The 15371-nt window shown below is 41.7% G+C and overlaps 1 protein-coding gene across 1 annotated transcript in view; it reads left to right on the top strand.

Annotated features, from left to right (window-relative positions):
* The window catches only part of MTTP (microsomal triglyceride transfer protein), a 62983-nt gene extending 49722 nt beyond the window's left edge, over window positions 1–13261 (top strand). The window contains exons 13-18 of the mRNA XM_062199824.1: window positions 829–926; window positions 1030–1151; window positions 3080–3307; window positions 7682–7806; window positions 10250–10420; window positions 11944–13261. Of these exons, the coding sequence (XP_062055808.1) occupies window positions 829–926; window positions 1030–1151; window positions 3080–3307; window positions 7682–7806; window positions 10250–10420; window positions 11944–12115 (916 nt within the window). The 3' untranslated portion in view covers window positions 12116–13261. The remainder of the gene's footprint in view (window positions 1–828; window positions 927–1029; window positions 1152–3079; window positions 3308–7681; window positions 7807–10249; window positions 10421–11943) is intronic.
* The last annotated feature ends 2110 nt before the right edge of the window (window positions 13262–15371 follow it).

The following is a 15371-nucleotide window of genomic DNA, read 5'->3' as shown; positions in this document are numbered from 1 at the left end:
TTTCTATAAGTTTTTAACAGCATTTAAAAAATATTTATTATTTCAGAGAAAGAGAGAGAGAGAGATCAATCTTCTTTCTACTGGTTCATTCCCCAAATAGTCATAACAACCAGGGCTAAGCCAGGCTAAACCCAAGAGCCAGGAACTCCATCTGAGTCTCCTACATGGGTGGCAGGGATCCTAACAATTGGGCCATCATCTGCTGCTTCCCAAGTGCATTAGCAGGGAGCTAGATCAGAAGCAGAGCAGCTGAGATTTGAACCAGTGCTCCAATATGAGATACCAGGGTTACAGGCAGTGGCCTAACCCACTGTGCCCTCCTGTATTAGATTTTACAGAGCTGCTTCTGTAATTGAAAATTACATAGATGTAGGAGAAATTCTGAAAATTTACTCATCTATATCATTAAGCCAGTGACAACATTGGAGGATGTAAAAAAAAAAAAAGTTTGCAGAAATATTGTGCCACTTCCCAGTTTGGTACCACTTTCCTTGAATGTACTTACTATTCAGCACCAGTAGTGTGTAGCTTCCATGTGTTTTCCACTCCTGAGGCATGGCCACCAGTCTGCTGAAGCCATCTCATAGCTGGGCAGCCTCTCCTTGCTGTCACTTTGATACCAAACTGAATTTCAGATATCTGAGGAATGAAGGGGAAAGCCCTAATCCTGATGCTCTCGCTCCAGCTGGCGCCTCCCCCAGGCTTGCAGCGGCATGAGGAACATTTGGCCCCTTCTTTTTTCCACTGGGGATTTGGGTTTTGTCCAGATGCGACTTGGGAAACAGCCACTACAATGAATGTGCAGCTTTTCCTTCCTGTGTCTTGCAGCAAAATGGTCCGCCGTGTTCTGAAGGAAATGGTCGCACACAATTATGACCGCTTCTCCGAGAGTGGCTCTTCGTCTGCCTATACTGGCTACATAGAACGTATGTAACGCAGAGGGCCCCTTCCTCCATGCCCCTCACCAGCTGGCCTTTGCTGGAACTGTTGTTAAATCACAGGGGGTTTTGTGTTTTTGTTTGGCATTAGGTGGTCCCCACTCGGCATCTACTTACAGCCTTGACATTCTGTACTCGGGTTCTGGCATCCTAAGGAGAAGTAACCTGAATATTTTTCAGTACATTGGGAAGGCTGATCTTCATGGTAGCCAGGTAACTCATTTTCCAGGGGTTTTGCTCAATAAAGTACATAAGACATTAGTTGGAGGTAAAATAAAATATATATGCAGGTGGTAAACCTTTAGAATGTGTGAGCTAATGATGGCTCTGCTGTCACATTTGCCTACAATTCCATCATCTGAAAGGTGCCCCATTGTTGTCTCAGAGGTTTTTAACATGAACTAGAGGCCTAAGAAATTTTATTCATGGAACTTGCCAAACATCCATTTGTCTTTTCAAAGAAACATATATTCACACCATTGAAATTGCATCATTAATTCTCATATAAAGTTAAAAAATTATTCATTTTCATCTAACTGAAAGGCAAAGACATGGGCAGGGTGAGAGGGAGATCTTCCATCTGCTGGTTCATTCCCCAAATTCCTGCAACAGCCAGGGCTGAGCCAGGCTGAAGCCAGGAGCCTGGAATCCACCCAGTGAGCTCCCACATGGGTGATAGGTTCCCAAGAAATATGGCCTTCTTCCGAGGCACATTAGCAAGAAGCTAGTTTGGAGGCAGAGTAACCAGGACTAGAAAGTGGCACTCAGAAATGGTATGTGGGTATCTCAAGCAATGACTTAACCCCCTGTGCCACAACTTCCATCCATATTTCTCATGTAAACTTTTTTCATAGTATTTTATTTTTATTCACAAATGTATTCCCGAGACCTCGCTCCTTCCAAATGTTTAATTCTAGAACATTTCCTTATTCTGAATGTTGTTACAATGAGATTGATTCCTCCAAATAAAAACCTGCATAAAACAACACAATTCTCTTAAGAGTCAGTCTACATTTTTTTATTACTTCTAGGAAACAAAAGAATAAGGAATACCTTTCACTATTGGCTGATTTCCATTCCTTTATTTTTATCCAAAATTAGGTGATGATCAATAAAGACTCCTAATTATGAAATGTAGTTTTTTATTTTTTAGTTTTTTATTCATATCAAATTATAGCCTAAATAAAGTCACTTAAACTTTAAAAATGATCCAGTGCTGTAAAACCTTGAGTTCTTATCAGTTATTACATGACCACACCCATTGACAGTAATGTCCTCAAAATATTGTGCCCTGCTGTGATGAGGAATCACCATCTGTTTTTCTGATATGCTGTCTGAAATGCCAAACACCCAGCAGCTGGGTGAGGAGTACAGAAAATATGTAGGATTCCTCTGTATGGTACCTATCAGGGCGTGATCTCCATCGTGGTGTTTGACATGGGGAGGCATGAGTCATGACTTGGAGAGTTCCATGCCCTTGCATGGCAGCAGGATTTGGATGATGGAGTCAACACGTCTCTACCTCCTTTTATAGAGGTTCTCCAAGACCACTGGTCTATTACATAGGACAGTCTGGAAAAGACTAAGAAACCCTTTTTCTGCCAAGGGCCATTTGGATATTTGTAACATCATTCACAAGCCATCCAAAATGATCAAGTGAAAATTCAGCCTGCTGTTGATGTATTGGATTTCAGGTACTGCATGCAGTTGCCTTGGCAAAGCCAGACCAAATGATTTCAGGGGCCTTTGGCAGCCCACAAGCTGGATGCTCCCCACCCCTGCGTGATATCACAAAATGGAAAGTGCATTATCTTTTTTAGACAGCCAGAAGGAGTTTACATCCTGCCTCTGTCATTTGGTGGTTGGGTGATCTTGATATTATATGACCTCAAAAAGAGAGGTTGTGAAGATTAAATGGAGAAACCCAACTCACCTTTACTGAGTTATAGTTGTTTATTATTATTATTGGTGGTGATGGTGGTGGTGATGGTGGTGGTGGTGATGTTTTTGCTTTTGCCCTGCAGCTGCAAATCTTTGTGTTTTTGACCCCTTGCAAAGTTCTTGCTCAGAAGCCTCATTATCACTTAGAAAGAGCAAGCAGGGGGCTTGTGTCCTAAACACTGTGTTGATTTTTCTTCCAGGTGGTCATTGAAGCCCAGGGGCTGGAGGCCTTAATTGCAGCCACTCCTGATGAGGGGGAGGAAAACCTTGACTCCTATGCTGGCATGTCAGCCATCCTCTTTGATATTCAGCTCAGACCTGTCACTTTTTTCAATGGATACAGTGATTTGATGTCCAAAGTGTTGTCAGCATCTGGTGACCCTGTCAGTGTGGTGAAGGGGCTGATTCTGCTAATAGATCATTCACAGGTAATTCGTTCTGTCTTCAAGTATTTATTGAGTCCCTAACATGTGCCATATACCTCTTACTTATGCTCTGTACTCAAAGGATGTAAGAAGTTCTGCCCATTCCTGAAGCTCACATTCCAAGCATTTGACCCTCTTGATATTTTGCCTGTTCTCCTTTTCTCCTTTGTGGTAGATAAGTAGCAAGAATTTTTTTTTTTTTTTGCATTTATTAACTGATTCAGCTACTTGCTTTGAAGCAAATAGAAAATACCAATGGTAACAGAAACAGGAAATTATAGAGACAGCCTAGGGTACATCAGAGCAGAGATGGCACGGCTCTTGGGCAGTTACTTATTAACTTTAAACCATGGTTTCCTATTAATGAAGTGAGGCATTTGGAACAGATGATCCAAACATTTTAACAAACTTTGTTGTTCTTTTCTCCTTTATTTGAGGATTCTGGTTTATTAGGTTCTAGTTATAGAATCATAGTTTTTAAGAGCTGGATTAGACTTTAGATATCAGATTTTATTAAAACTGCTCCAAGGTACCATTAGTTGGAATTGAATAATACTAATTCTTTATTATTCCTTGTATCAGGATAATTGTGTCTAGTGAGAATAAAAAGCAATTTAGAATGGTTCTACAAAAATAGCTTGGTTTTTATCACATAATGAATATTTGGGAGTGGGTAGTTCATTTTTGATACAGAAACCCTAAGACATCATCAGAATCCACACTTTGGTTCAGCCATCCTTTCTTGTGACTTTTAAACTCGTGTCACCTCACAATTACAAAATAGCTGTTCTACTTCCAGCTCTGTATCTTCATTGCTGGAAAGAAGAAGGTTGGGGGGCAGTCACAGAATTTGACTTTTTTTTTTTTTAAGAATGGTTTCAGAAGCCCTTTCTAGAATGATGTTGACCCAAACTGTAACATGTAGCTACTAGGGAAGCTGGCACTATGGTTTTTTAATGAGTGTGGGCACATTGTGATCAGAACTGTGTTTCTCTGAATATGAATGACAAGGACAGCCAGCAGCATCTCATGTCCCTTAATCCTCCAGTCGCACATGAAAAACAGTTCTTAAATTATTGAGAAATTTACACTATACAACTCCAACATATTTTTCGTGAAGGAAATGTCTACAGGCAGCCACAGAGTGCTGAAGTAGTCCACACTCTGTTCGTGGGGTTAACAACTCAACACCACCTCTAAGTGCCAGGCTACCCATTAACAATGCCTGATGTTTTGGATTGTGCTATAAAACTTGATGCAAGCATAACTAGTAATCTATATCTGGGTTGGCAAGTTTGTTCCGTGAAGGGAAGAAAGCAAATTTCTTAGACTTTAGGGCTGTATATTCCCTGTTGCAGCCACTCAACTCCGTTCTTATACAGTGAAAACAACCACCACCAAAATACTAATAAAAGAGTATAGTTGTGTTCCAAAGAAATATTACTTACAAAAACAGCTAGTGGGCCAGACTTTCCTTCAGGCCATAATTTACCAACACTTGATCTGGATTATTTTGATGGCTTTTCTATATATTAAGCTAGTGCACGTAAGACAAGCCATATTCAATGAGAAATATTGTCCCCTAGCTATTAAACATAACCCAGTGTCTACATGTGTCGAGTTGGAGTGTTTGGCAGATCTGAGATTATTATACAGATAACCCATGTGAGGCCCCCTGGCTCTGCAGAGCACAACAGTAATGCCATCCTAGCTTCACAGGCACATACCACTCTAGGTCAAGTGCTGACATTGAAGGAAATGTTGGCAGTGAGTAGTGTGTCACAGCCACCAGGGCAGATGGAATTACTCTGTGCTTATTCTCTCTCTCTCTCCATCTTTGACTAATTAGATTACTCTTCAGAGAAGGCTGTCTGATAAAGTCAGTTGAATAAGGGGACTCTCTTTAGATAGTAAAGAATATATTCTCCTACATGGAAGCAATGGGATGAATTTTCAAAAGTGTCATGTACATGCTATTAAAAAACACCTTTGAGACCATAGAGGTCATATTAGCTACAAATGCAAAGTTCTGATTCACAGGTAAGAATTTGAGTAAACATGTCCTTTGGGTCAAACAAGGATGTAGCCTATGCTCTATCTATTGTGTGATATTTCTGAGAACATTATTCCTTGCACACCAGGAGAAAAAATTATGAGTTTGTGATAGCCACGTATAGTAGTAGAAAAGTCTCCACCTTAGAGATAGTCTTAGTCTTTATTCTGACTCCACATGTAATTCCTCAGCCTGATTTTTTTTTTCCTTCAGTCTTCACATATAATGCCTACCATGGAAAAGTGATATAAAGCTTAAATAAATTACCAAATGTAGAACTTTGGCACATAGTAAGTGCTCAAAAACTGTTAGTTCCACCTACTTTAAAATTCTGAAAAAATTAGAAGTACCACACTCTGTGGTTTAGATCCTCTCATACAAGAATCAGTGATTTATCTTTCTGAAGGGGATAGTGGTCTATCTGGATATCCAAGAAAATTCCTGTTTGCACATAAGATTCCTTCCATGGCCCCTTTGGATGAACAAAATGGAATCTTCCCACAAACCCAAGGGAGTCCTCAAAATCCACTTTGCAATGGAAATGTTCTCTGGCCACAAATGGCACACTCTCTAAAAGCCATGAAATGTTCTTTTCCCTGGTCCTTGCCATGTTTTTACATGCACCTAATATATGGTCCATGAGAAAGCCACAGTCCACATCACAGGACTCTGCTGGGCTGGGTGGCCTTAAGAAGATTACGACTTTCAAATTTGGAAGAGAGGAAAAGATACAAAGAAGCAAATACTTCTGAGATAGGGCAGAAAACAGTACGTTTGGGAACAGTCACAATACAATTATAGTGCACATGGGGGTGGCGCTGATATCTTGGTTTTGTATTTCATAGGCATAGGTGTGACTATTATGGTTTTCTCAGGATAAGTTGTGCTCCTTCACATTAGTTATGATGTATGAAACAATCCCTGCATCCTATAGCAACTGTATTTTGCTGTGGACCAAATGAAACTCTAAATATCTGAAGGTCTATCTCCTAGTATGTCCTGAGCACAGCAAAGAGAATCTCATGTTTCCAGCCAAGAGTGCCCTTCAGACTAACAGTAGTTTCATGCCACTATTCTACCTTTTGAGCACACCTGGTCATAAACCAAGTCCTTTGAGATTTCCTCTCACATTTTTGGAAAGTAGAAAGCATTCAGAAAGATCAATACAATCATTTCAACAAAGTAAAATCATAGCATTTATGCTGAGCACATCCATGGTTTCTCTGGTCTGAGTAGGGCGGTTACACAAAGAAGTGGTTATGCTGCCAGCTACCAGGAACTCCAGATCTTTGGAAGAGTATCAAAAGTAAGGACAGTGAGCCTTTTTCCCCCAGAACTATTATCACTTCCATCCAGCACTGTCCCCAGGCAATCTGATTCTAATCCAGCTGAAAATTTTTTCAGCCAATACCATCCCAGCTAGTGCACATGCAAAATGTGAGGATTAAAGGTGGAACACAGGCCAACAGCACAAAACAATGAATTTCAGACAACCACAGAATTGCTCAGGGTGGCCCGTGTTTGTAAATGATCACTGTCCCTCGGAAAATATTGTTGAGTTCATATTGGAGTTGACCGTTAGTTCAATGTCATTTCAAACGTCAAACAGCAGGGTGTTAGGGCTCTGCTCAGTTGCCTCACTTTTCCTTTCCTAGCTGGATTCAGGCAATTCCTGGAACTTGTATGCTGCACCATGAGTTGCTGTTGTTGTTTTTTTTAATCCTGCCTTTTATTTGCCAGTAGGGTGCAGTTGTCTATATTTAACACAACATATTACTAGAGAAGTGCTATAACACTCAAGAAATCACTTTGTTTAACTCCTTTCCCGCCCCCAAAAACCCACAGCTGAATCTCTCAAGATGCTTTCATTTCCCCTTGTCCAGTGGCTCTCAAATTTAGGTGCAGCAGAATCACACAAAGGCCTCGGTTTCTAATTTGGTGGGTAAAGGGGACCTGAGAGTGCATTGTAACGAGCTTCCCAGTGATACAGGAGCTGCTCCCTACAGGACCACATTATGAGGACCAGGGCCCCTCCCAACAGGAGGCGCTGATTGAAAGAAAACACCCTTCTCAATTGCTACTTCACTCCTCTAGTATTTTTAAGTGACTAATTAAATTAGCGAATCAGCAGAGACTACTTCTAGTGATCAAGATTAGAATAACATGCTTCCAAGCTTAGAGAAAGACTCCAATATACACAGGACTCAAATGGCACCCAGACGGGGGTAGCATGTTACTTTGGAAAGGGGTTTAAGTACATTGTACTTATTCATATATATATATATATATATATATTTGATTGTTTGTTTGTTTTTTGCTTCTAGGAGCTTCAGTTGCAATCCGGACTAAAGGCCAATATAGAGGTTCAGGGTGGTCTAGCTATCGATATTTCAGGTGCAATGGAATTTAGTCTGTGGTATCGTGAGTCTAAAACTCGAGTGAAAAACCGGTAAGCACAGTATGTTTAATGCTCTACGCAAAGAATTGCAGAGATATGTTTTGGGAATTGTTTAACCTTCTGACTTTTCAAAATCAATGCTACTTGTCATCACTAAGTAATAGAGTTGGGAGTGGCTGTGGGAAGTCATCCTTTCCATAGTTGCTTCTGAGCAGGTCAGTAGTAAGGTTCAGTAAGACTCAGTCAAGAACCTTCCTGCTTTGAAAGACCCCTATAGGGGCTGGTGCTGTGGCACAGCAGGTTAAAACCCAAGCCTGCTGCGCTGGCATCCCATATGGGCACCAGTCTGAGTCCCAGCTGCTCCCTGCTAATGCACCTGGGAAAGCATTGGAAGATAGCCCAAATCCTTGGGCCCCTGTACCCATGTGGGAGACCTGGAAGAAGCTCCTGGTTTCGGATCAGCTCAGCTCCTCTCTCTCTCTCTCTCTCTCCTTCTCTGTAACTCCATCTTTCAAGTAAATAAAACAAATCTTTAAAGAAAGACCGCCCTCCTTTCCTTGGCCTTCTGCCAGTATGGGGCTGGCTGCGGCCCTGCACCTCCAGGGCACGTGACCTTCAGGCCACCCACCCCATGCTTCCTGGCCTAGATGCTCCTCCACGTGGCTGGTTCCTGGTCCTTGGTATGAATCCAGATTTACCTCTCTCTTTTAGATAAAGCCCTACTCTCCTATGCATTTTGCTCACTGAATAAAAGCTTAAAAATGTAAAAGAAAGAAAGACCCCCTTGTGTCCCGTGGAGGAGGGGTTTATCCTTTAATCTGCTGTACTAGTTGACAGTGCTGCTAAGAATTTTACTTTGATGCAAACTTTTCAGTATATCACTCTTGTTGGGGTTTACAACTTCTCTTCTTTTGCTGTCTTCAGGGATAAAAATTACAAGATGGTCCCTTTTGTGCAGAATCTAAATATTAACTATGAGAACACTTGTGTTTTCATCTACTTTCTTTTTTCCCAAATCCTTTAGTTTTTGTAATCTACCTATGAGACCCAATCAAAATGTTGTGTTTCAAGCATAAAAGAATGTCCACGAACCAATGTGATAGTTAACATTCTGTTTTCTATAGAATTCAAGAGCCAGAAATGCAACTTATTTTTTTACCATTTTGGATATTTAAAAATGTGGTGGGGCAGGAGTGAGATAAGAGGAATAAAATTAAATTTTTAAATGTAATTTGAACTCTGGATGAAGCAACTGAGAGCAACCAGAGTTGACCTATATACTGTGAAGAGTAACACCACACATTGTTACCCAAAGGAATCAAGAATGAGAAACAGAACTGGCCATCAGAGAACCTAGAAATATAATTTAGGGTTTCCCTTTGTATCCGTCATGTTTTTCCTCTTTCTGAAGTGTTCTATAAACTGAAATTTCTTCAAATTAAAGTCAATTGAATTATTTGCAGAGAAAAACCAACAGCAGTAACAAGAACAATAAAAAATCTAGATTTTTAGAAAAGGACACCATATCCCTACCGGTATCACCATTGTTGCCAATTTATCTTCCCATTTTCACATGCTCATTCATTCATTCATTTATATGTGTGTGTATACATCTATATTTGCTTGTTTGTTTTGTTTTCCTTAAGCCTTTGCTGAGTACAAGACATCAGAATGTACTGGAAAGGATTCTGCACCTGAAACAACCTCTGACCTACTTTCACACTGACAACAGCACAGCAGGGGCTTCAATTTGCCCAGAAGAATTAGTACCCCCTTTAAAAAGTTTGGTTACGTGGCTCTGGTTGATTGTGGCAGTGATTTTTCCACAGTTAAATATCAAGTTTGTTTATTATTAAGTTAGAGCAATCCTGGGGTTGTTGATCCTCTTCATTACCATCCAAGCCACATTCCCTGGCCACTCTAGTCCATCTCCTCTGGACGGTCACTGGAGAGCCCACATCTGGCCACTGTAAGAATGGCTCTTTGGAGCACAATATATTTTTTAAATATCTTGACAGCCACATACTTATGCCTCTAGAGACCCTTTGAGGAAAGTAATTGAAATATCTACATTGAAGCCAACAGAGAGATAGTTAACAAAAAACATTTTATAATCACCAGATGTCTTCTTGGTGAATTTAGACTTCCTTTTAACAGAAGTCAGATATTTCTGACTGAGGAGAGGACTGGGTTCCAGGTTGTGTTTCATTTTAGTCCTTGGCGTGCTCATACCAAGCAGTGTAGTAGCTGATGCAAACAGATTTGCACGTCTGGCGGGCTCAGGGGACTGGCTGACTTCACTCCCAGTCGCTGGGACTAACCAGTCCAGCAGAATTCTATATACGTTTGAGTCGTGTCTCAGGTCCTGAAATGTTTCCTTGCAGTTGTCAGAATCAGGAGTTCAGACCTTATGGAGTTATATTTGTTAGTCTGACTCAGTTGAGTGTGATGTTTACAGGTGTTTTTTGGTTTTGTTTTAACCTCGAATCTTTAGGGTGGCTGTGGTAATAACTGGGGACATCACAGTGGACTCCTCATTTGTGAAAGCCGGCCTGGAGATGAGCACAGAAACAGAGGCAGGCCTGGAGTTTATCTCCACAGTGCAGTTTTCTCAGTACCCATTCTTGGTTTGCATGCAGATGGACAAGTATGAAGCTCCCTTCAGGTAAGATGTAGGGGTTTATGGAGTGTTCCGGAGTCATCCTCACTTCCCAGGGAATTTGTATTCCGTTTTGGTCATTCAATTTCAGAACTAAAATGTAACAGAAGAAACCTCGTAAATGATGATTTTTCCTAAAAGTAGTAAAAATAATTGATAACATTAAGAAAAATGAATTCTTAGGATACCAAGAAAATCTAATGACTAGTTCGTTTACTTCTGGAGATAGTATCACATTCTAATCCGGTAAGAACTTATCAAGGAAACAAAGGGATTTGATTAATGTAGGAATTTCCAAATAGTTTGAGCTAAAATACCAGGTGCACATTAATTATCTGGTCTCTTCATGATTGCCTCCTGGACAGAAAATTCTAAACAAAACACCCAGGAATCCGTTCACCATTGTTTAAGGGGCCAAATGAATTCACAGTGCCTAGGCATTCTATATAACAGTAAGGTTTGGCTCAAGCTTGAATTTTTAAAACAATGCTTTAGCAGAATGCTTAGTGTCTTAGAAACCAAATGTGTAATTCTGCATGTAACTTCCCAACATCTCCTCCATCTAGAGCCCAGCTCTCATTTGCTATGTGTCCTTTGAATCTTGTAATTGTTCTTTTTAACAACTAGATAACTAGAATGCTTTGGATTTAGGTAGCAAAGACTTTTTAGTAATAGTTAATGTCGCCTTGGCAAGTGCTGTCTAACCATAAAGGTAATTTATATACTTAAAATAGCAAGCCACACCTTCATCATCTCTTTTGATAAATAAGCCAGAATTAAGAACTTTTTTTTTTACTTCACTGACATGTCATGATCCATATAAAATACATCGGTGATATCAGTACAAATACAAGAATACTTTTAAAAAGTTCATGTAAAATTGGAATGAAAAGATTATGCATATTTTTTAAGTTCCCTCAGATGAGTAGGTTATATTTTAACAGAATAACAGGTTGTGGGATATAATTACAGTAGTCAGTATCACTGATCTAGATTTGTTTATGTCTGGAACAAACTTCCATAAATGCATTAAGAAATAAAATCAACTTCCCAGTGGTCAAAACGAAGTGGCCATCAACCCAGCCACAAGGCTGACTGGTTCCGTTCTACATTTCGCTGGGACCATAGCTCTGGGAACATGTCCTTGTTGGCATTCTCAGCCTAATCTGGCTGGGCTTGCTACTTATTCAAAAGGGGAGTGCTCCCAGGGTGGGGCTTCTGGAATGAGGGGTGGGAGACATAGCAAGGCCTGCAAAGCTTAACAGCATCTCCAAAGAACTGACAGGAATTCAGTATGGCAGGACTCCCACATCCCCAACAGTTGAAGGACAGAGGTGGTATAAAAAGGAACGGGAGAGAAAATCACCTCACTGGTGGGAAGGAAGCTGCAGTGTGGTCTCTGGCCCTCATGCCCTTTCTCAGATTGCTCTGGAACAGAGGCTGTGAGTGTCTGCTCCGTAACTTGGCTGGAACAGGTGTGGCGGTGACTTTCATGTGTGTAATGTGTTATCCCTGCTGTTGTTATGCAGGCGATTCGAGACAAAGTATGAAAGGCTGGCCACTGGCAGAGGTTACGTCTCCCGGAAAAGAAAAGAGAGTGTGCTGGCCGGATGCGAATTCCCGCTCCATCAGGAGAACTCCGACATGTGCAAGGCGGTGTTTGCTCCTGAGCCGGAGACTACTTCTGGAGGATGGTTTTGAAGCTGCCCAGTGATGTTTCACTTGAATTTGTTTCCCCAGAAGGGATACGACGTGACATGCCTGCGTCCTTGCTCTCTGAGAGCACAGTGTTTACATGTTTACTTGTATTTAAGAGTTTTGTAAAAAGCTATCAGATGCTTCGATTGATCCAATTTCAGTCCATTCAGCGTACCACCCACAGTGTCACTGTCCATCATCATGGGACACTTTGAGCAATGTTCTTAGCTTTCTGGTACCTCTCTCAAATCCCACTTGGCACAGTGAGACTGGTTCTGTTCTAAGAGGAAACTGGCATTTGTTAAAAACAGAAATTAAATCCCAGACACTCAGGAGAACTCAATTTTGTTCTGTAATTCTCAATCATATGTATATGAAACCCTTGACAAAACCTTAAGCATGGCCTCCTTTCTACCAAATGTGTTGCCTAATCAGGGAAAAAAAGAAGCCGTTGTTTTCTCCTCCTTCTCCCCCTCCTTCTTTTCAAGGGTAGGGGGAGAGAGAAGGGACAAGACTTCCACAAGACGTTTGGTAGGGAGTTCAGAAATTACTATCTGTGTCTCCTGTTACTCTTAGTTTACTGTTAGCATTAAGGTAAAAGACACCCCACCCCTCGCCCTGCCTCTGACCGCAATGAAGTTGCCCTCTACCTCCATCCTGCAACAACATTGGACTTAGCACTTGGGAATAAGAAACACTGATTTCAGAAACTCCATTTGATACCTCCTATACTATGACTTGTTGAGATTGTAATACGGTGCACTGTCCTTTATCAAAATAGGGTGTATTCTTTTATCCAGGGCTTTGTCTCTGCTGTTTTATGCTGGAAACTTTGGTCTGTTTGACCACAATCTGCACGATATCCACAATGAGTCAGAGAATATTGCTTCCACAAATTGGTGGGTTTGGATTTCTAAAATGTGAATTCAAGAGAAGAATGTCTCTATTTGCATGAATTAAAAGAGCCACAATGAACATTTTCAGATATTTATTAATAAAACAGGTGCATTTATTGTGATAAATCTCAAATAACAGGTGCCCATTTGACCATTAAACACAGACATGAAACGAAGGTTTTACTAGTTCAGCTATAGTTTGTAAATTGAAAAATGAAGTGTGATGAAATTAAAATGTGGAAATCTTCCTGGATTCCTTTTGTCTTTCATTACTTCAAACACCACATTCCTCTGCTCCTCACTGTATTAGTCTATCTTATGTTGCTACAGGGAAGACCACAGTCTTGGTGATTTTAAAGAAGACAAGTTTATTTAGCCCGTGGTTCTGGAGGTTGGGATGTCCAAGAACATGGCGCTGCATGTAGAGAGGGCCTCCTGGCTGTTTTATAACGTGGCAGATTGCTTCATGTTGTGAGGGCAGGCTTACTAGCTTGAGTCTTCCTCTTCTTAAAAGTCAGCATATTGGGGGCCAGCGCTGTGGCACGGTGGGTTAAAGCTCTGACCTGAAGCGCCGGCATCCCATATGGGTGCTGGTTCTAGTCCTGGCTGCTCCACTTCTGATCCAGCTCTCTGCTATGGCCTGAGAAAGCAGTGGAAGATGGCCCAAGTCCTTGGGCCCCTGCACCCACATGGGAAACCCAGAAGAAGCTCCTGGCTCCTGGCTTTGGATTGGCGCAGCTCTGGTCATTGTGGCCATCTCGGAGGTGAACCAGCGGATGGAAGACCCCTCTCTCTCTAACTGTATCTTTCAAATAAATAAAATAAATCTTTAAAAAAACAAAGTCAGCATATAGGGCTAGCACTGAGGCCTAGCAAGTAAAGCCACTACCTGCAGTGCCTGCATCCTATGTGGGTGCCAGTTCTAGTCTTGGCTGCTCTACTTCCTATCCAGCTCCCTGTTAATGTACCTGCAAAAGTAGTGGAAGATGGCCCAAGTGGGAGACCTGTAAGAAGCTCCAGGCTCCTGGCTTTGGATTGGCCCAGCTCCAGCCGTTGTGGCCATTTAAGGGAGTGAACCAGCAAATGGAAGACTTCTTTCTCTCTATCTGCCTCTCTGTAACTCTGCCTTTCAAATAAATAAATAAATCTTTAAAAAAAATAGCTAATACCACCTTGAAGCCTGAACCCTCATGACCTCATTGCATCCTAATGACCTCCCTAAGGCCCCACCTCCAAATACGATGCACATGAATTTGGGGATTTCCATTTCTAGGACACATTCAGACCATAGCACTGCCACTTTCTGAGCTCAGACATAACACAATGAAACATCGGTAGCAACACAGAGCAGACCTGGGAGGCCAGAGCCCTCGGGAAAATGGGCCACTGAAAATAGCAGCAACCAGGCCCTCTTACGGACCTTTGATTTTGAGAACAAGCTAACACCACACTTTGATAGCTCCTGAGTGCTATGTTACTGAAAGAGGAGAAAGGATCAGACGCTGAGGGGCGGGTGGAGCATTGTGGGTGGCAGCAGCTGCCTTAGAGGAAGTGCTCTACAAAGACACCGATGTGCAAGGAAGGCAAGGAGGTCTAAGGCATGAGCAGAACACATGGTGAGCTGAGGAACTTCAGCTCTGGGGTGTTTAACCAGTCACAGCTGCCCCTGTACAATGCAGCATGAGAATTTCCTTAGAAGTGACAACTTGAGTGCCCCAAACATTAGTATTTCACCACTTCCCACATGCTTGCCTCGCTGGCTGAGTCAAATTTCTGCTGCCCATTGGAGAATGGACAGCATTGCTAGCATGCTGCAAAGAAATAAGAAACTGGGAACCAAGACAAACAGTCACTCCTTTTTATTTTATTTGTAACATTTTACTTATTTACTTTTTATTTATTTTAAAGGCAGGGAGATAAGCAGCCAGCCAGATAGAAACCCCCCATCTGTTGGCTCATTCCCCAAATGCTACAACTGCATTTGGAGGAAGCCAGGAGCCTGGACCTCAATCCAGGTCTCCCACGTGGGTGGCAAGGACCCAACTATAAACCATCACCTGCTGCCTCCTAGGTTGTACATTAACAAGAAGCTACTATCAGAATTGGAGTCAGGACTTTAAGCCAGGCCCTCCAATGTGCATCTAAGCAGCATCTTAACTACTGCACCAAGAGCCCTCCCAGTAAGACCCTTCTAGATAAATGAGATAGAAAACTCCCTCATTGGGAGGGACAAAGTGATATTCCACATCTGGAAATAAGATTCTGAGGCCAAAAACCGCTTGAAACCTCAGCTGCAATCCTCCAAACCTGACCACTTTGCTGACAGCAATCCCAGGGCCCAGACAGGCTGCAAAGACATCTCT

Source organism: Lepus europaeus, chromosome 8, assembly GCF_033115175.1.
Source record: "Lepus europaeus isolate LE1 chromosome 8, mLepTim1.pri, whole genome shotgun sequence".
In the NCBI taxonomy this organism is placed as follows: Eukaryota; Metazoa; Chordata; class Mammalia; order Lagomorpha; family Leporidae; genus Lepus; species Lepus europaeus.
Note: the sequence above shows the minus strand (reverse complement) of the source record. Positions and strands in the feature narration are given on the sequence as shown.